Source organism: Ostrinia furnacalis, unplaced genomic scaffold, assembly GCF_004193835.3.
Source record: "Ostrinia furnacalis isolate ACB-3 unplaced genomic scaffold, ASM419383v2 OfSCF4492, whole genome shotgun sequence".
Taxonomy (NCBI): Eukaryota; Metazoa; Arthropoda; class Insecta; order Lepidoptera; family Crambidae; genus Ostrinia; species Ostrinia furnacalis.
Window position 1 is genome coordinate 1 of NW_021134731.1, and position 19763 is coordinate 19763.

At 42.3% G+C, this 19763-nt stretch overlaps 1 protein-coding gene across 1 annotated transcript in view; it reads left to right on the forward strand.

Moving 5' to 3' along the window:
- Positions 1–932: 932 nt before the first annotated feature.
- Positions 933–19763, forward strand: part of LOC114359576 (serine/threonine-protein kinase 10-like) — a gene marked incomplete at its 5' end in the record, with an annotated part of 37263 nt that continues 18432 nt past the window's right edge. The window contains 11 exons of the mRNA XM_028314019.1: positions 933–1112; positions 2257–2400; positions 6802–6883; positions 7832–7923; positions 10413–10637; positions 11958–12596; positions 14707–14877; positions 15543–15684; positions 17867–17976; positions 18736–18824; positions 19538–19651. Of these exons, the coding sequence (XP_028169820.1) occupies positions 933–1112; positions 2257–2400; positions 6802–6883; positions 7832–7923; positions 10413–10637; positions 11958–12596; positions 14707–14877; positions 15543–15684; positions 17867–17976; positions 18736–18824; positions 19538–19651 (1988 nt within the window). The remainder of the gene's footprint in view (positions 1113–2256; positions 2401–6801; positions 6884–7831; positions 7924–10412; positions 10638–11957; positions 12597–14706; positions 14878–15542; positions 15685–17866; positions 17977–18735; positions 18825–19537; positions 19652–19763) is intronic.

Here is a 19763-nt window from a genome sequence, read left to right on the forward strand (position 1 = left end):
TATATTGCATTATTGCGAGCCATAGTACAGTTGATGTTGCACGGAAAATATTCGCTAAAAATTCCACTTTCGTTTGTAATTTATTTTTTGGTGGATAATGCGTTTATGTAAGTCATAATATATCACCTAAATAAATATGGCGAGTATTGAAATCAACACCCTGTATACGGCCCCTGAAAATATGAATGCAAAAGAAAATCTCTAACATAGAAATTTTTTTACTCGAAGTGCTCGGCGTTTACTACTTCAAATTATTCGTTCTTCTGAAAGCACATCCGGCGATACTTAGAAGTCGACAAAATTTACTCTTCGGTCTTACGAGGTTAATGGTGAATATACAGGGTGTTAGGTAAATGGGTATATGAGCCGACACTAGCCCATGTTAACATGGGCATATAAATGGTATGGTGAAGTCAGAAATTTAATATCATCATTTAATTTTTTTATTTTCATACAAAATAAATTTCATAAAATCGATTTGTATGAAAAATAAAATAATTAAAATGAAGATATCAATTTTCTGACTTCACCATACCATTTATATGACTATGTTAATATGGGCTAGTGTCGGCTCATATACCCATTTACCTAACACCCTGTATAATAAGTGGCAGAGCGAGCTCCGTGAATGGATCCTCCGAGTAAATATTTTCAAAGAATCCTAGTGCATTGTTCACCAAGACTAAACAAGTGGACCTAATAAAAGCGTGTTAAAACGTGACGATAGCTGAAAGGCGAAGGTGTCGGACAGGCCGACTTATGATCACCGATCCGAAGAATGGGGGTTCGATTCCTGCCGCCGCTTGGCTATTGTGGTGAAGTCACTCGTAACACAAACTCAATTGTTTTGAAAAAAACCTAAAACCTGCGACCATTACACCAAACGGCTGATAAGTCACCAAATATGTAATCAATATTATTTTATTTCGCAGGTGGACATCTGGTCACTAGGCATCACATTAATCGAGTTCGCGCAAATGGAGCCGCCCAACCACGAGATGACGCCGATGCGAGTGCTGCTCAAGATCCAGAAGAGCGAGCCGCCCGCCCTCGACGCGCCCTCGCGCTGGTCGCGCCACTTCAACGACTTCATAGCCAAGGCGCTCGTCAAGGTAACCGCCCTACACCGCCCTACGTCGAGCTAGAGCGAGCCGCCCGCCCAAGACGGGCCCTCGCGCTGGTCGCGCCACTTCAGCGACTTCATAGCCAAGGCGCTCGTCAAGGTAACCGCCCTACACCGCNGAGCCGCCCGCCCTCGACGCGCCCTCGCGCTGGTCGCGGCACTTCAACGACTTCATAGCCAAGGCGCTCGTCAAGATAACCGCCCTACACCGCCCTACGTCGAGCTAGAGCGAGCCGCCCTACGTCGTAGGAATATAGAATGACTCCCACTGACTCCCACTCTTTCTATGGAAGTCGTAAGAGGCGTCAAGTACGCGAATATCAGGCCTCTCCAACCGTCTGGCTAGCGTGGTAGGCCAAATCATCCAATGAGGGCTATCGTTTTAGCGCTCACCAATTAGCGCCACTGTAGAGTAAGGTCCTGTCACTTGCTAGTAGCGAAGACAGTGGCACCAACTGGTGAGCGCTAAAGTGGTAGGAGGACTATCGCATTTGCACTCATCAAGATGGCGCCACTGTAGAGTAAGGTCCTGTCAATCGCCAGGGGTGCCAACTGTTAAGTATAAAAACGATAGCCCTCATTGCCAATGTGGTGGCACTTGGGAATGAGTGAGAAGTGAGTATGGTCCTATTTACTCTGGTAGACTACCCTCTGCCTTCTTCAGTGTATGACTAGTAAAGTAGAGTGTCGACCTTGTAGTGTATTAAGCACTACGAATAACACTCGCTTTTCCCATAGTGTACAAGGATTTCAATAAACGGGGTTTGGATAACCAATCAGATTTAGAACCACAAATGAGCGAAGAGGTGATTAGAAATAACGAAATCCGATTGGTTGTTCAAACACATCTTCTTTCTTCTTCGCTTTGGCGGAGACTGGGCCTAAATCACAGTCCCCCTTATTACAAAAAGTTAGTCTCAGTTTGAACCCTGGTTTAAATTGACATTTAGTATGGAAATGTCATTTTAAACAAGAGTTCGTCCCGGGTTTAATTTTTTTGTAATAAGGCCCAGTAAGTCTTGATTATTCACATCACCCTAATCGCCCAACATTGCAACTTTCTTCATTGAAGATTACATTACCTGATGATGATGAACCAACATAAATAAATCAACTGTTCCTCTCTTCCCCAGGACCCAGAAAAGCGGCCGACAGCGGTAGAACTACTAGCGCATCCGTTCGTCTCAGGAGCTCTCGACGCGAAGCCGCTGCGAGACTTATTGCTCGAGTACCGCGCGGAGGTTGTCGAGGAAGAGCTGCTCGACGACGATTCAGAGGTCGGTGTTGTGATTGTTTTAACGCTTTCACCTAACGCGATTTTAATGTTTTACTCGTAGGAACAGCTGAGAACGGTGGAGCTACTTATACTCAATGCAGACGGTGCAATAAAATGTGAAAATGAGGCAGCCGCTCATCATATTGTTCTCTCTTGCACTAACACTGTGTGACGTCACACTGACGTAGAGATGCAGTTCGTTTTACAGTTCATCGATGTCTTATTAATATTCGACTTGAAGGTCGGTGCTAGGTTTGGGATCGTATATGACGTCACAGAAGGAGCTGCGAGACATATTACTGGAGTACCGCGCGGAGTTGCTCAACTTTGGAAGTCGGTGCTGGTGTTAGGATTGTTTTAACGCAGTCACCTAACGCTGTTGGACTAAGTTATCCTTTGATGTCGTGTTATTTTATTTCTATTTTTATTAATGTCAGCAAAAAGTTTTATATTTTCTCTCATAAAATTTTAAAATTGTGTCTCATCAATTTTATTGTAACATACAAAATCTGCTTTTATTTATATTATCTAACTAAAATATTAATAATATGTACATATTTATCTAACTAACATATACCACGTGTCCGCTTCCGCACGCTTACTAACCATGGATAGACCAAATCGAGGAAGGGAAAGGGGCGCCCCAACAAGGAACAGTACCAGAGAATTGGTTAGTATTTAAGGTAACACTTAGGCCCGATTCGACCACACTTTTATCCGAGAATAACTCCTGGTATAACTGACACATTGACAGATTCAGTATGGGAAATATGTCAAAACTGACCATTTATTCTGAGATTAATATTTACTTTTGTTTGGTCCAATCCACCCGAGGCGTAAGGTAACCACAGGCTTTAAAAAAACTGGGATTCTAACTAAACAGACAAGAAAAAAATTTATACAGAGTGGGCCAAAAATTTTTGCCAATAGCAACGCTTGATTTCTCGAAAATGCTTCAAGGTAGGGACGCGTGATTGATGGGAAATTGTGTATAATTTCATTATTTTGTAGCTACTATAGACATGAAACGACATCGTACTATATGTGTATTTTTTTACTAAAGATTGCACAGTTTCCCATCACTCGCGCGTCCCTCGCTCGAACCATTGTCGAGAAATCAAGATTTTATAAAAAAAATTGACCCACCCTGTATTAACAGAAGCCAAAACTTGCTGGGAATTCTCCTGTATTATTTCATGTAGTCCTTATGGTCTCGGACTGGCTAACTCGAGATTCGAGAAACGCTGGTTCGCTCTCGAACTCGTCTTAACACAAGCACTTAGCTTAGCTAGATTCATCATCAAGCATCTTAGATGATGATGAAGCTATCAACCGTGCGATGTGGAAGTCATTGGGAGAGGCCTATGTTCAGCAGTGGATGTCCTGTGGCTGAAATGATGATGAATGATGATGATGATGACCATGAACGTTGACTGCAGTGATTTTCGTTAATGTTACGTGTTGATTTACATTGCTTGCGAACCGGACCGGCAGCCGCGAGAGCCTCCGCCTGCGTCGAAGGTATCACACACACACACACACACAATATGGCACAAGTACACCATGCGGGAAATTGATAGAGACGTGTAAACACGCACTTTGGCTAGTTTCGCCGTGCGTCGTCCATTCCCCTCGATCGGGCCCACTGGAGTGAGCCCGCCGTAGGCTGGACTTTGGTCCAACACCGCGGTGGGCAACCCTCTAGTTGGGTTCGCCACTGATCGGGCGCCTTATGCGCTCGATACAGCCCGATCGCGAACGTCGGTCTGCGAAGGACCGCACGCGCACCGGCGATCGCCAAACGGCTAGAGTACCTTCTGTACTCGCTACTCTGCCCGGTGAAGCTGGAAAAGCTCCTGAAGCTACCAGCGCGCGTCCCTTAAAAAAAAAGGGTCGTCCATACTACAGTGCGGGCTCGAGTTCCATCTCGGTCCATTTTCCGCATTGTGTACTTGCGCCAACATACTAACTAATAATTAACAGTATCAAAAAGCAACAATAGTCGAACGGTGAAGGTATTGGACTGGCCGACTCAAGATCCGAGGAACGCTGGTTCGAACTCGCCGCCGCTCGATTATTGTGGTGAATCCACTCGCAGAAGCTATCAGCATATATTGTAAATGTATTGTTTTATATTTTGTAAATTGTATTCCACTAAAACCATAAATTGTACAAAAATGCACAGTTCTTTTACTGTAAAAAGTTGTAATATCCTACCATGTCCAGCAGGTGTTTTCTATAAGCTGATGATGACGATAAAAAAGACTATTCCCACCTCTCGTTCCCACCGCTGCAACGGGTCTGACGGAGAATGAGCACTTCGTTAAATGCGCACTTTTCTGTATTAAAATAAAGGCTGAAGAGTTAGTTGGTATAATATTAGAATGGAAATGCCCATTTTGCGAAGTGACCATTCTACGTTAGAGCGCTTTCACATTATGGCGTCAGAAGCGCGACAGCAGCGCGGCAGCGGCGTTTTTATAATGTGAAGCCATGCATCCGCATTCGGCTAAGAACTCATGGCGCGATTTTCACCCGCGCCCGCGGCGGTTCCGGGCCCGCAGCTTCTGTACAATGCAGATACTTATGTAAAAACTAATCTATACAGTGTGTCCGGGCTTGTAGTGATCAAACTTTAAGGGCGTAATCTATGGACAATTTTATCGATGAAAATACTTCAAATTTGGGGCTTGACCCATTTCTCGCAAAATTACGAGGATTTAAGTTTTTAATTTTTAGTTTTCACCTCTTCCTTCAAAAACAAGTGAAAGCGTGGGTAGCTTAACACTAATAAGCAAAAATTTTATATCATGCGATAGCCAATAAAATTATCTATTAGCAGAAGTAGAAAACAGATACAAGTTTCATACATTTTAAGGGAGTAAGAATGGATTTAATTAGAAAAAAACATGACTTTTTTCACTTCTTTTTCAGTTATTTTCCAACACAAGAAAAACCAGGTCGTTAAGGTATGTTTTATTTGCATTGTATTATTAGTATTTGAGCTATTCTACAAAACGAATGTAAATTTATTAGTCTACGTCTATTAGTTTCGACGTAATTGTTGAACAAAGATACCCCTTCCCAGCGGTTTCCATAGCGCACGCGACATGCGAAAATGCACTGCCTGAAAGAATCACACAACCTATTCCGATTACTATGGAAACCGCTGGGAAGGGGTATCTTTGTTCAACAATTACGTCGAAACTAATAGACGTAGACTAATAAATTTACATTCGTTTTGTAGAATAGCTCAAATACTAATAATACAATGCAAATAAAACATACCTTAACGACCTGGTTTTTCTTGTGTTGGAAAATAACTGAAAAAGAAGTGAAAAAAGTCATGTTTTTTTCTAATTAAATCCATTCTTACTCCCTTAAAATGTATGAAACTTGTATCTGTTTTCTACTTCTGCTAATAGATAATTTTATTGGCTATCGCATGATATAAAATTTTTGCTTATTAGTGTTAAGCTACCCACGCTTTCACTTGTTTTTGAAGGAAGAGGTGAAAACTAAAAATTAAAAACTTAAATCCTCGTAATTTTGCGAGAAATGGGTCAAGCCCCAAATTTGAAGTATTTTCATCGATAAAATTGTCCATAGATTACGCCCTTAAAGTTTGATCACTACAAGCCCGGACACACTGTATAAATAAAAATGAATTGATGTTCGTTAGTCTGATTAACACTCGAGAACGGCTGGGCCGATTGAGCTGATTTTGGTTTTAAAATGTTTGTCGTAGTCCAGGGTAGGTCTAAACGGTGAGCAAATACGCGTGCGATATTGTTTTTCTGTGACAGACAAAATTCCACGCGGGCGAAGCCGCGGGCTGAAACCTAGTAATAAATAATTTATTTCAGACTTTCATCCATAGTTAGTAGGGATTAGTAACAATTTTTCCTTATATTATGTTAGTTGAGTTAGTGCACATTACTTTTAGTTTTCATTTTATTTGGCCTATAGATAATTGTATCCTAATGCAAAACTCATGACCCGGTTTTCGCCCGCTGCGGGCGCAGTTGTAATCGGGTCCGGCTCGTCGGTTTTCGTCCGCGCGAAAACCGCCCGATCGCCGGGCGACCATTTTGTACCAGCAACGCGGCACGTATTAAAATCGCGCCGTGAGTTCTTAGAATAACCGCGCAAATGACCGCTCCCGTGAGTTTTGAAATAAAACCGCAATTCCACAACCGCCGCGGGCGCGGGTGAAAATCGCGCCGTGAGTTCTTAGCCTTCCGCTGTCATATAGTATGAAATTATCGCCAGAAAGTCTGTCGTGCGTTTGTCGCGCTGCTAAGTCGCCTAAATCTAAAAGAAATTTTAGACCCTCTGCAACTCCTGTGTAGCCAGGATCTACAGCTTGATGATGATGATTTAACTGTGTGTTTGTATACAGGAACATCGCAGCTCTCAGATGCATATGGAGATGGAAGATGACTCGACGTCTGTCCGGTCCGCGGACACGCCGGACGTCAAGAGTGAGTGTTCTTTATTAAATCCTTATTTAAATTTGGCAGAGATAGTTTGAGTCCCGGGAAAGGACATATGATAGTTTTTATCCCGGTTTTTGAAACAGGGACTAGCGCGATAAAGTTTTTCTGTGACAGACAAAATTTCACGCAGCGAAGCCGCGGGCGGAAAGCTAGTACTGAATACAAAAAAGAAAGATTTGTATGTTTGTATTGAATAGGCTCTGATACTAACGATTTGAAAAACTATTTTACCATTAGAATCCAATATTTTTTCTTATTAACATATGGTATTTTTTATTTTATTATATTTATTAGGACAACCAACAAGACAAACACGCATACAATTACTATAACTAAAAGTGCTTAGAACTGAGTGTTGTCTTAATTAAAGGCTGCCACGGCATGCAATGTGGACAGTTGCAAATTTAAAAACTTACAAATAGAAACACAGTGACTAATTAGGTATTTTCTGCCGCTGTAAGGGACCTCAGCACAGCTCGCCTAAATTTCAATGGCTTATAACAAAAAATTTTGACGTCACATTTTTTTTTTGTTAAATACCTATATCTACCCATGCAAAGCTGTGGCGGACCGCTAAAAGGCTAGTTTCCTAAAAAACAATTTTTAGTCTGTCAATTTTAATATAAAAAAATATTGGATACGTATATTTTTAATTGTCAATCAAACAAATAATTACAAAGTTATAGTGCGTTGAAGTTCCGCGCGACGTCACAAAGTGCAGCACTTTTACGCACTCACTGACGTCACGGGCCTTTTCTTTAGAACTTTGGCACGCTTTATCTCTTAACATTTTCATTAGTTTTAAAAAGTGAAAAATACGTGTCGAGTATTTTTTGATAAGCTAACTGACGGACTAATTAAAACTCTTGCTTTTTTACCCAGGAAACATCCCTGTTTATAAGTGTACTTTACCGGTGTTTTGTGTGTATTCAGTGCCGGAAGCGCCGCCGTCGCCGCCCGCGCCGGCCGCGCCCGCCAAGCGTCCGCGCGACGACGAGTCGCAGCCCGCTGACAGGAAAGCGCCCGTGAGTACATCGTCCACTTGCCTACAACTCCCAAAACATCTATGTATCTGTTACAGACTACAGTCAAAACTCATAATCGGTCAAAACCACTTTTGACTGCAAATAACAGTCAAAAGTGGTTTTAAGGCCATGATTTCCCAAATTGTCGATATTTGACCGATTTTGTTTGCAGATAGCTTCTAAATGAAAAGATGTTTTAACAAACAAAAAATTGTACGAGTAAGTTAATGTCTTTAACTAGGGCGACAACTTTTCCAAAACACGATATTGCATAGTTTGTCCGATAAAAAAAAATCCCAAAGAAGTACGTCGACGGCTTTTTTGTTTTACTCTCATATATTCATTTTTAACATTTTACACTTAAAATATATACTAATAGATAGGACTTTGTATTTTCTAGGTCGACAACTTTTCAAACTTTTGTTATTGCGTCTTATTTAGTTACTATGATGAAAAAATGTGAAAAAATCGGCCATGACGGCTTGGACAATCTTAATCAGTCGCGCGGTGGCGCTTACGGAGGACGGACGCGTGTCAGTTTTATTCCTGTGACAGTTCGCGACTTGTCAATATTTTTGACAAAATCGCCTCTGTCTGGCGGGTGGCGAGTCACAGTATAATAATATCAGTATTACTGGAGAAAGCTAAGAATTTTCAATCATGATACATAGTACATTTTCCAAAATAAAACCANACCAAACCTTTCAAAGAAAGTAAGTACTTAGTCTAAAAACTGAATTGCAAAGCAACGAGCAACCACAAGGCGGCTAGTGAGTGCCAAGATTGACAATAGTTAGCTAATTAATTAAGTTAGGTTATTTGGTTAATCTGACGACGGAATTTAGAAATATTTGTGCCAAACAAATTAACATCAGCGCTGAGATTATTATATGACTTACACAGTCTTGAAACAGGGGAGATTAAAAATGTAAATAGTACAAATGATTGTGAAAATAGGTACACTTCAAAATCAGCAAGGTACGTTAGGCTAAAGTTGTTCATACATAAAAATAATTATGTCTCTAGTTTTTTTCGTCATATTGGCTGAGTAAGTGAGACGTAGGATCGGGAAATTTCGTTCCTACATAAAATGAGTTTGTTTAGGACTTTCAATATTGGGAATTGTAGCTTTTAACTTAATTTTTAACATTAGCCATTTGCCTGGGTTATTTGCCTGCGATGGGTGTTCTTGGATCAATTTAGAAGCACTACCATGAACCCTAATGATATATAGGTATAGCACTTAACTGAATCAGTACCTGAGGTATGAGAGTGGCAGGGGAGGGTTGACATTGACAGAGCATACAAATCTAATGTCTCGCTGACATTGTCTATACTGTAGGTATAACCAGGCCTGTTCATCTCCGCGAGTTTACATCGAAAACAAAACACGCACGATGGCCCACCTACAGGATACTATTCGACAAGGCCTCACATACGAGCGAACATTCATTCACGCACGCGTATTCTTGTGTATGATGGAAGAAAATAAAGAAAATGGTGTACTAAATATTGTGCAGTATTTAACTGCCTAAATAATAATAAAAACACAGAATGTACTTTTTTAAGTTGCCTCAAGACACTGAGAGGTAAATAAGTAGTTAATATTATTCATAAATCATGTATTTCCTCCGCCATTTTCCGCAGTTTGGCACCTCACGTCACATCATTTTACCGAAGTCAGCCCTATAGCTTCGGCGCAGTGCCGATCACTGACGTTTGTCAACAAAATGGTGCTTGACTCTTGAGACAGGCTAAATTACACCATATTGTTAATGACATTGAGCATACATTTTTTTAAATACCTTCGCNAAGATTACGTAAACCGTCATCCAACTTACGGCTTGTTTTTACACTGTGGCGTCAACGCGTCGCGCGAGTGTCAGCGCGAGTGTCAGTGCGAGGTGTGCGGGGGCTGAGGTAAACAAATGCACGGCATCGAGGCGGTAAATCCTAGCCTTAACTGATACCCTCGGTCAATATGAGTTCTGACCGATTATGAGTTTTGAAAGAAAGAAAAAATATTTATTTGACAACTAATAAAAGTACATAAACAATGGAGAGAAAAGAGGAAAAAAAAATGTTGCCAAAGAGGGCACCCACTTAATATCATCTTGACAGTTGACATTTTGCAGGGGCAAAAAAAAATTATAATAATAAATTCAAATTAATTAAAATTCACATAAAAAATAAAAATAATTTTTTGACTGTAACATATCTATTGTTAGTACATCTCCTTTGGAAAAAGACAATCGGCTACTTTCGGCTTCAAATAACGTTACCTATGTCGCACATTACCATGTTTTGACATGTCAAAAATAATTATATTATTATCGTACCATCACCGAGAGAGGAGAGTATTGACGTTCTGTAATTACGCGCTACACAGTACGCACACGTCTGTAACCGGCCATCCGAAAAAAGGAAGAGGTATTGCAGGTCGATTAAAAATACCAACGTGCCTTAATAACGTTACATTTTGTTTCCAGGCACCAAAAAAAGAGAAGGGCCCCGCCCCGCCGCCGCCGTCGGCGACGCCGCCCGCCTCGCCCGCCGCCCGCCCGCCTGCCCCCGTCCCTCCTGCCCCCGCTGCCCCACCTGCCCCCGTCGCAGCCGCCCCCCCTGTCGCAGCCGCCCCCAAGAAGCAGCCGGCGCCCCCGCCTCCACAGCCCGCGCAACCAGCGCTTGTGCAGGGCAAACAGATTGTCGACCAGGTTAGTGACATTTCAGCCATAGGACATCCAAAGCCGGCCAAGACGGTCGCCATAACAACAATGATGTTAGCAGCATTGCGTTCCGGCAGTTGGCGGTAAGATAGCCAGTTCCTCTGTGGTTGAGGATTCCGGCTGAAGCTCTTCCACTTTCCATTAAAGTGAGATGCAGGCCAAGAGCTTCCTTCATCATCATTTCAGCCACAGGACGTCCACTGCTGAACATAGGCCTCCCCCAGTTATTTCTACAGCGATCCCCAACCGTGGAGTATCAAAGATGAAGGCACATCAAGCTAAGTGACGTGGTATCTTAGACCCACCATCCACCACCATCCAAGAGCGGTGCTCTTGAAGCCAGCGCTTGTGCAGAGCAAGGTCAGTGAAACACGAAGTAATGAGGAGATCCGTAAACGAACTAAAGTCGCTGACAAGCTGAAGTGGCAATGGGCAGGGCACATAGTACGCAGAACTGACGGCCGATGGGGCAGCAAGGTTCTGGAGTGGAGGCCATGTACTGGAAAGCGCAACGAAGGACGTCCACTCACTAGGTGATCAGGTGGAACGACCTCATAAAGGTAGCAGGAAGGTGCTGGATGCAGGCCGCTACCAACCTGTCAACAGCCTGTTTTTACAGCGTGAATGAATTTATGGATTATAAAAATATGACAATGTAAATGTAGGTAAATAATAAATTGACTAAAGTAATGTAATGATATCGTTCGTTTCAGCCAAATGACGTCCACAATGTAATGATATAATTGAATGTAATGTTGATAAAGAGTGATCCTACTGACTTTATTACCTACCTTGTACTATGAGTACTTGACAAAATGTATTTGCACACCTGAATGCAGGTTGAATACTTGTACTAAAAAATTTTTGTAAGAACCTTATAACCTGTATTCTGGCAAATAAACGCTTCTTATCTTCTTATCTTATCTTAACATGGAAATCATTGGGGGAGGCCTGTGTCCTATGGCTGAAATGATGATGATGAAGGAAGTTCTTGACCTGCATCTCACCTTGATGGTTAGACCGAAAGTGGAAGAGCTTCAGCCGGAATCTTCAACCACAGAACTGGCTATCTTACCTCCAACTGCCGGAACACAATGCTACTAACATTTTTGTTATGGTGACGGACTTGGGTAAGATGGTGGTAGCTAACCGCTTATGCAGGACAAACAGATTGTCATCCAGGTAAGTCACATATAAAATAAGGCCTCAATGTGACACGAATTCCATGACTTTTTGACTCCCTCCCCTTGTCACAGCGCGTCACATTTATGATAAAAAGGTTGATGTCAATAATCTGTATATTTCCAGGTGTGTCGAGAAGCAGAGAAAGCCGTGGAAGACAAAAAGACAGACAAAAAAGAAACAGAAGTAGAAAAAGAGAAAGAGAGACCAAAGCAAGAAATTAGAATAACGCCTGAACCAGTCGCGCCCGAGAAACAAACAGAAGTAGACAAAACGGAACCCCACAGGACTGAGAAAGACGACAGAAGAACAGAAGAGAGCAGGAAAGAGAATAGAAGAGAAGAGAGCAGGCAAGAAAACAGAAAAGAAGAGAGCAAAGAAGAAATTAGGATCGAAAAGAAGACAGAAGTAACCATTACAGACACAAACGACAAAGGAAAGTTCTCCAGATCGAGTTCTACTGAAGACAGGGTGTTGTCAGAAGTGAATAGGATAGAAAGAAACTCCAGAAGCTCCCTGGAATTAGATAGGACGAATGTAGAAATAATAGGCCGATTAGAAAACCGTTCCATTTCGACTGATCAAGTGGAAACTGTGAAAGTTAATGCTGCAGTCAATAGAATAGAAAAGAATTCGAGGTCCAGCTCTGTGGAAGCGAAAGAGAGGATCAGTATAGAAGTGGATAGAAGTGAAGTGGAGGATAGGATACACAAATGGGAGAAGAGAAGATCGCCGATGAGTTCGGTTGAGATTAGGCCTGTAACGGTGAGTTGTATAGTTATTTATAAGTATTTTTATGCCGTTTCCATATTATCTGGCTTAGTGTATGAGCGATTACTTCCCTGAACATTCGTCTACATACGATTTTGTTTCCCTCATGTGGCAATAAGAATTTATCTTTCCATTAACTTTCCCCGCAGTTTTACCCGCGTGAAATTGTTGTCAGAAATAGTTTGAGTTATTTTATTTATTTATTATTGTACAAATAATAATATTGACAACTTTTATCCGGTCCGTAGTATTTGCTTGAATTATAGATGATTTTTTATTAGGGCTGATTTTTCGATCGTCAAGACATCTTTTAACTGAAGAATAAACTTGTCATTTTGACATATTTCCCATACCGAAACTGTCAATGTGCCAATGCCAAACTTGTTCTTCAGATAAAAGTTATCCGACGATTGAAAAATCAACAGACGGTAGTGTAACCTTGGTGATCTAAATAAATAAATATCCTTGGACATTTTTTACACTGCGCTTCTAGTCCCAAACTAAGCAAAGCTTGTACTATGAGTACTAGACAACGGATATAAACATCTATATACAGGGTGTCCCGTAATGTAACGTCAAGCCGGAACTGGGTGTTGAGGCAAGGTGTGCTGGTTATCAGAAAAATATAAAAAAAAATCTATGTGTCATATTTTAAAAATAATAGGCATTTAAAAAAAATCAAAAAATTCTACTCCAGGTGACGGTCCTTTCGCTCGTGTTGCCACAAATCTTCACTTTTTCCAAATTTTTTTTTTGTTATGTAACCCTGAATAATGCTTATCTAAATTGTTATCAAAATTACAAAACCAGCTGCTCCAGCTTGGATGAAAAAAATACATTATTTCCAAAAAAAATTTCAAAATAAAAATTTTGCCTAGTTTAAACTGCGTGTACTGAAAAAAAAATGTATTACGCGAGTGTGGCAAGTGAGGTCATAATTTGGCGCATTTAGTAAGGATTCCAAAATGGTATAACACTTTGTAAAATCTTGCTGTAATTGTCGACGATTTTTGTTTATTGGAAATAATCCCGTTTTTAACTTTATCTACCTTGGTTAAAAATATTATTCTAATGTGCCCAAAATTCAAGTTTCTGGCTTAAGTGAGGTGGAGAAGCCATTTTAAAAGGTATGAGGGGGACGGAGAGGGCCATCTTACCAAGCAGGGATGTTATGGATATCCGTAACCGTAACCGAAACTATCGGATATCCGAAATAAAAAAATGACCATAACCGTAACCGAAACTGATTCAAAAGTTACGGATAGTTTCGGATAAACGCCAAACTGCAAAACTCTATGAAATCTGCAGTATACACGCCGCAGCTGCAATGCCGCGCTGCCGATTTCATAGTTTTGCAGTTTGCGGTTGCAGTTTGCGGTCTGCGGCCCGTCTTGGAATTGTACCTTAAATCTTAATATTTGTTACCAACTTGTCTGGCATTCGCTGGCACCATCTAATATGCCAGCCTGTTTTACCTTTATCATACATAGGTGTCGTCTTAGTTGGTACATAAAGTAGCTATGTGGGTCACGCTCACGCAACATCTTGCTATTTGTATTATACCTACATTTTTGAAATTCTAATAATTCCGTAACCGAAATTATCCGAGACTTTCGGATAATCTGAAATGATTTCATATCCGTGACCGTAACCGAAACCGGTATAATATTATTCTAATATCCGTAACCGTATCCATAACCGAAACTTCATATCCTTATTATCCCTGTTACCAAGTACAAGTGCAGGCAGAGCAGGTAGTAAAGGCGCGCGCGCACGGGTAATTATTTCCAAAAAACCAAAAATTGTAGACAATTACAGCAAAAATTTACCAAGTGTTATACCATTTTTGAATCCTTACTAAATTATGACGTCACTTGCCACACTCGCGTAGTACATTTTTTTTTCAGTACAGGCAGTTTAAACTGCTGAACCGATTTAGCTGAAAATTGTCAGGGAGGTAGTTTAGAGCCAGGAGAAGGACATAGGATACTTTTTATCCCGTTCGAAATAAAAAAAAGTCTGCTTATTTATTGCCATTAAGGCGGAACAAAGTTCGCCGGGTCAGCTAGTACTTAAATAAATAAATATTCTCTCATATCTCCAGCCGCCGCAGCCCAAGCCGCCCGAGCCGACCGTAGCCGTAGCGGTGGCAGCCACCAACGTGGTGGTGGTGCCGGCGCTGGTGGTGGTGGAGCCCAACTCGCTCGCCGCCGCGCCCGCCGGGCTCGTCACCGTCACCACCACGCATCCGCCGGTGCTCACCACCGCTGCACAGGTTAGTTACTTTACAGGCATGGTCAGTAGTAAAGTCCGGTCGCCGAGCACGTTAGAATTTCGTCCAATGACCCCAAGCTACCCATCCTTATCGCTCGCGCGTAATTATATTGCTGTCACGCTCGCATACTCACTGCAGCCGTCCGTCGAACAGTCGCGACAGCAGTATAATTACGGTCATTGGACGAAATTGTACGTGCTCGGCGACCGGACTTTAAAGACAATCCACCCAGACCTCTGTTATGTATTTACTTGGCACCATCCTAGTGAGAGCAAATGCGATAGTCCTCCTGCCGTTTCATCGCTCGCCAGTTGGTTGTCTTAGCGAGTGACAGAACCTTACGCTACAGTGGTGCCATCATGGTGAGTGCAATGGAAGTCTTAACGCTTCAGCGCTCACCAATTGGCGCCACTGTTTTAGACACTAGTGTCACTAGTCAGCATATCTTGGGATTGTCTTTCTGATGAAGACAGCGTGCCTTCATTAGCAGAAGATAATCCACCAGGCTGTCTGTTAAAAGTATTTAGTTGGACACACTGACGACAGCACCTTGCTCTATAGTGGCGCCAACTGGTGAGGGCAAATACGATAGCCTTCGTTTCGTTGCAGGTCCAATGATTCTTTGTTACCAAATCATTATTTTCTGACTGTACATTATTTTACAGTTGCCGCCCAACGCCGTCACGATATCAACGACGCCGCCCATCGCTGACGAAGTGGTCATAGTGGGTGCTGCCTCAAGTTCAGACGATGATTGCTTCGCGCCTTCCTCACTGGATTCGTTGGACACCAGTCATGATTACTCCGGTAAGTCATCATTATCAGCTAGAGACTGGAATTCACTGTCTGTTGCTGTCTCATCATCACCAGCTCCGATGAAACTACTTCGCACCGTCGTTCCTAGTTGGATTACCAGTCACGACTACTCCGGTAAGTCATCAACTGTTCTGGTATACTTGAGCGAATCTATAAGCGCGGAAAACCATTTGCGCGCAATAACCCTTGCGCAAAAGACACTTCCAAGGGCACTTGCGCTAAAGACACTTGCGCCAAAGGCACTTGCGCTAAAGACACTTGCGCCAGAGGAACTTGCGCCAAAGGCACTTGCGCTAAAGACACTTGCGCCAGAGAAACTGCGCCAAAGACACTTGCGCTAAAAGCACTTGCGCCAAAGACACTTGCGCCAAAGACACTTGTGCGAAAAACATAAGCACGAACTACATTTAGATTTGACGAATCCGCTCAGTGTATTTTTAGCGCTGTCTTTTCGCGCAAATGGCTTTTCGATCTTGTGGACTCGCGCAAGTGACCTGATACGTCACGATATCAACGACGCCGCCTATCGCTGACGAAGTGGTCATAGTAGCCGCTTCAAGTTCAGACGATGATTGCTTCGCGCCTTCCTCACTGGACTCGTTGGACACCAGTCACGACTACTCCGGTGAGTCATCATCATCATCATAACTGGTATATTTGAGCGAATTTACAAGCGCGTAAGGCCATTTGCACGGACACTTGCGCGAAACACCCTTGCGCAAAAGAAACTTGCGTAAAAGACATGCGTAAAGACACTTGTGCTAAAGGCAAACCGCACAAGTCATGTCTGAGTTATCATCATCATCACCGGTCCTGGTACACTTGCGCGAAAGACAATAATTGTGCGAATCTACAAGTGCGAAAGATTCTTGAGCGAATCTTCAACGCGAAAAACCATTTTCGCGCACGGACACTTGCATTAGACATTAGCGCCAATGAATGTTTGCGCGAAAAGACACTTACGCACTATACTGTTTGCGCTAGTGTCTTTATGCGCAAGTGTTCGTGCGTGGCAAATGGCGCTTGTGGACTCGCAAGTCATCTGATACGTCACGATATCAACTACGCCGCCCATCGCAGACGAATGTCATAGTAGCCGCTTCAAGCTCAGACGACGACTGCTTCGCGCCTTCCTCACTGGACTCGCTGGACACCAGTCATGATTACTCCGGTGAGTCATCATCATCAGCTAGAGACTGGAATTCACTGTCTGCTGCTCATAATTATTATTACTGACGGAATTGCTACCATGGTCCATGTACCTTAATCTCACCTGCAAGTTTCCTCTGTTACTCGGTGACCATGGCGCTTGCAACAGTGCCGAAATATCGGAAACTCAAAATCCCGTCAGTAATAATAATTATGATAGTGACCATGAAAGTTTAAAACAATACACTGTCTGCTGCTGTCTCATCATCACCAGCACCAATGATTCGCTTCGCACCTTCGTTCCTGGACTTACTGGATATCATTCGTGGCCGAGTCATTATCATCATCACCGGTTCTGCCAGGCTAGAATACGCACCGACGAGAAACGTATGGGCTTATCGCGTAAAATCAATAAAATGTCCTGTTTGACAGCGGAGCTCCGCAACGGAGGGAAGTTGAACTTTAACTTCGAACTCCTACGTTCTTCTGATTAATTTCGTTGCGGGTCCAATTACAGTTTAACTTTCCCCCGGGACAAACTTGACCTTCACTGGTTGGGTTATTGGCATTCAAGCTGTAGATCCTGGCTACACGTTCCCGTCCCAACAAGTCCCGTTGTTTGACAGCGCGTTAGTGTGCTAGAATCTTGTTCCTTTTTGCAACGTTCTAACGCTTTGTTAGGATTATTGCAGCAGTTAAACAATGTCTCCTCGCGATACTTCTCAAATAAATATAGTATCAATTTCAATAAGCTTCCAGTTTCGATAAAAAATACACCCAAAGAACCAACATTCGTAAAAAAACTTAAAGAAATTTTAATTTCCAAACACTATTATGCTTTAAGTGAGTATCTAAATGATAAATTTTTAGGCTCTAACTTCTAATACATTTTTCGGTTGATCTAGGGTGGTCCTCCTTTCTCCTATGCCGTGCCCTACAGGGCCCATAATGTTCTAATTTTAAGTACATAATAGATGCAATAAAATATTGAGTACTAAATAACAAACTTGTTTCTCCTCAACAGAGAAGACCCGCGGCCGCCGCCTGGACAGCAGCGAAGTCCTAATCCTGAGCCCAGGAGCGGCTGGAGACTCCGGGGTCTTCGACGACAGTCAGCACAATCAGCTCAACTTGGTGAGTATACTTGCATCTTTAGAACATAGATCATTCTATCTATGTTATAGGTCGCTCAACGAGAGTTGAGGCCATTAACACAAGCAAACTCCTATGTTCTTCTGTTTAATTTCGCTGCGGATCCAATGACAGTTTAATGCCCGTTTTCACCATCAATCCCTAATTTTTAAGTGACCCCTATAGTAACAAATAACAGGAATTTTGTTGTCATAGGGGTCACTTAAAAATTAGAGATTGATGGTGAAAACGGGCGTAACTTTCCCCCGGGACAAACTTTACCTTCACTGGTTGGTTTTTTTTTATTGGCTGTCAAGCTAGATCCTGGCTACACAGGAGTTACATTGGTGGGAACGAGAGGTGAGAATAGTCCGCAAAGATTTGTATCTGTATACGCTGTCTGCGCTGCGCTATCTCATCCTAAAAGCGCGCGTCACCCTAATCTGACGTTTGTAGAATGATATTGACATTACTTTTGATAGATTCTCATTGGCTAAAGATAGATTACCGATATTTTAACGTTGAGATTTTTAACAATTAGACACCTCGCTAACTACATAGAATCTGTCGCCCGATAGTTTAGTCTTTAGTCGGCTGTTCATTTGTATGAGGAATCTGCCGATACTAAATCGGTGTAATGTGCGCATTTTTATACGTGTTCATACTGATTAACAGCCTGACTAAACTTTCGGCCGCTACTAACTAGTCTTTGAGGTAAGACACCACACATTAATAGAGTTCGATTTTTTTGTCTGTCTGCAGGACACATCGCACGTTTCCGTTGTGACTGTAGGCGAGCCGGCCGCGCCGCCGCCGATCGCCACGCGGCTCAGTCCAGACAGCTTTGAGAGGTGGGTTCTAAATGATAAGTCACATAATGGTGACATATGACACACTGTAAAATCGCACATACTCCGTAATAAGACTGCTTTTATTTATTTTTTGGGCTATCAACATGAGATACAGTAATAAACACAACAAAAAAAATTAAGCTAAAGGTCTACCAGGGATGCGGCGTAAATCAAATATTGCGTTTTTCCTACGTGTTAATAAACATATTTTTCTTCGGGACCTTTCCTTGAAAACCGCGCTCACTGGTGACTTTTTTCCCTGTGACAGTAATGTCTCTGATGAAGTGTGAACGCAACTCGTTTTGTGTTGTCTATGCACATCTCTACTCTCTCCGGTCTATGGTCACGGTGTGCGCGTTTCTATTGTTTATTTGTTTGTACTTATGTACCTGGAATTACGCAAATAAAGAAATTTGATTTGATTTCATAAAATAAAACTAAGTTTATTTCAATGTAAAGATTTATTATTTCATCACTCTTTTTCTCTTTATAAACGTATCAAAGAGAAAGATGTTACTGTACTCATGTCACGCGGACAAAAAGATGCAAAAAATCCTACAGAAAAAAGTTATACATTACAATTTTCTTTTTTTTTTGTATAGTTATAGTCTGCAGTTCTGTATAAGTTTCGTGATAGAATTTTTACCCGACTGCGCTGGAAGGGTATTTCATGTATGTTTGCACCCGTTATATGACGTGGCTTTCTTCAAAAGATCGCAGTCCGACAGCGGTTCGGTCGCGTCGTCGTCGTCGCGCCGCCACGACGCCGACTCGCTGGCCGCCAACGATCACGACGACCGCGACAGGGAGCTCAATGGAGGCACCAGGTTAGTGAGACATACCTCAAGAAACACTTAAGAGGGATTGCATCTAAAGTCCGGTCGCCGAGCAGTTAAAATTTCGTCCAATGACCCCAAGCTACCCCGCTATCACTCACGC